Here is a 2,026-nt window from a genome sequence, read left to right as displayed (position 1 = left end):
CTAATAGCGTTAGACTGTCCATTTCCACTGCAATTCACCTGGAGTTGGCCGCCCAGCCACTGCAGTTCCGAGCCTTATTTGCTTGGTTTGTTTCTTTGTTGTGGCTTCCCCTAAAATATAAAATCCTGACCCGTTTCAGCAGTGGAACTCCAGCCTGTCAAAGGACACTGTTCTGCTTTGATAGACCAGGAAGTGAAATGTATGACTGTTTGAACCAATATCTATCTGTGTTTCTGTATGGTTGTACATGAGACCCATCACCACAATACTTAGGTGCTTGGTGTGATCTGTCCATTTACTACACAGGTTTCCAGAGAGATTCACGTTTTGTTTAACCTGCAGTCTGATCAGATGTGAAATCTATCCCAGGGGTCAAGTGAGATGTTTTTTTCCCCATTTCCCATCCCCTAGCCTCCACTCTCTACTTAGCTATTGTTCAATAGCTAGCTGGGGGACAATGAAAACAATGCTAATGTTTTATTGAGTGACTGTTCTTCATTTATATCCCAGAGTGAATTTCTTTCCCGTACACACAACCTATGATGAATCCAGAACAGGGAAATCAAACGTCCATTGCAGAATTCATCCTCCTGGGATTCGGCACTCTCCCTGAACTGCAAATCCTTCTTTTCCTGCTGTTTCTAGTGATCTACATTACAACCATGGCTGGGAACATCCTCATTGTGGTGCTTATTATGGTTTATCGCCACCTTCACAACCCCATGTACTTCTTCCTTGGGAACTTGTCCTGCCTGGAGACCTGCTACACTTCAACCATCCTGCCCAGCATGCTGGACGGTCTCTTGAGTGGGAACAAAACTATTTCATATAGTGGGTGTCTCACACAGTATTATTTCTTTTCTTCTCTAGTTGTTACAGAATGCCTTCTCTTATCTGTAATGTCATATGATCGGTATTTAGCAATATGCAATCCAATGCACTATGCAGCCCATATGAGTGGCAGGTCTTGCCTCCAGTTTATAGGTTGCTCTTGGACAGGTGGCTTCCTATGTACTGGCATAATAATATTGCCGATATCCCAGTTATCTTTCTGTGGCCCCAATGTTATTGACCATTTCTTTTGTGATCCTATCCCCCTGATAAATCTCTCCTGTAATGATCCTCACCTGATGGAAATCACACTCAGCTTGATTTTCTTACTGGTCCCATTCCTAATTACCTTGATGTCCTACATCTGCATCATTGTGACCATCCTGAGAATCCCTTCCACCAGTGGGAGGCAAAAGGCATTTTCCACCTGCTCCTCCCACCTCATTGTGGTGACCATGTATTATGGAACTCTACTGTTTGCCTATATGTTCCCAACAACCAACACACTGAGAGACTTCAAGAAAGCTGTCTCTGTCATCTACACTATCCTGACTCCCCTGGTCAATCCCCTCATCTACAGCCTGAGAAACAAAGAGGTCAAGGAGGCTCTGAGGAAAGCTAGCAGTAAATTCATGTTTGGACGACACTAACCCATCCATTTCCATAGTTTAAAATAAAATAGACATACCATAGGCTGGTTTAGTGCCTGAACTGAAGCCTGGTATAGTCCAAGGTCGTGTTTCCATTAGCTCATTAGGCTTCCTGTCAGACTCTTACAGAGTCACAGCCATACGAGAAAGTGGAGACAGATAGGTCCTTAAAAAATGGGGTCACAGGTTTTAAGAGGTCTATGTAAGATACCACAGGTGAGTACTACCGAGCTGGTGGGAGATTGGAACTTGTGGCTGCTCTAAGTTCAGACAATGAGGGGCGATTGTGCTCAGTGAGAGGGTGCAGGGATAATGGCCTCACTTGGAATGCTGAACATCCATTCCTTGTACGGTGAGAGACTTTCATAAACACACACACACACATAAAAATACATGATTCCTTCATTATACAAATATGCAGTTGAAACATCACCATGGAATGCTAATGTTAGGAAATTGTATCATTAAATTGTGTTTCTTATAGTGTATTTCATCCCCAGGATTCCTTCAAAAAGAGTAGAAAAGCAAAAGGAAACCTTCTAACC

At 43.2% G+C, this 2,026-nt stretch overlaps 1 protein-coding gene across 1 annotated transcript; it reads left to right on the top strand.

The window, feature by feature from the left end:
* The first annotated feature begins 539 nt into the window (after positions 1-539).
* On the top strand, positions 540-1,481 carry LOC142068954 (olfactory receptor 11A1-like). Its single transcript, XM_075119073.1, has one exon. The coding sequence runs from the start codon at positions 540-542 to the stop codon at positions 1,479-1,481; it is 942 nt and encodes a 313-aa protein (XP_074975174.1).
* The last annotated feature ends 545 nt before the right edge of the window (positions 1,482-2,026 follow it).

Source organism: Caretta caretta, chromosome 14, assembly GCF_965140235.1.
Source record: "Caretta caretta isolate rCarCar2 chromosome 14, rCarCar1.hap1, whole genome shotgun sequence".
NCBI classification, from domain to species: domain Eukaryota; kingdom Metazoa; phylum Chordata; order Testudines; family Cheloniidae; genus Caretta; species Caretta caretta.
Note: the sequence above shows the minus strand (reverse complement) of the source record. Positions and strands in the feature narration are given on the sequence as shown.

Bases quoted from the DNA above. Each gene is read 5' to 3' on its own strand.
- LOC142068954 (XM_075119073.1), top strand. From the start codon at position 540: ATGATGAATCCAGAACAGGGAAATCAAACGTCCATTGCAGAATTCATC.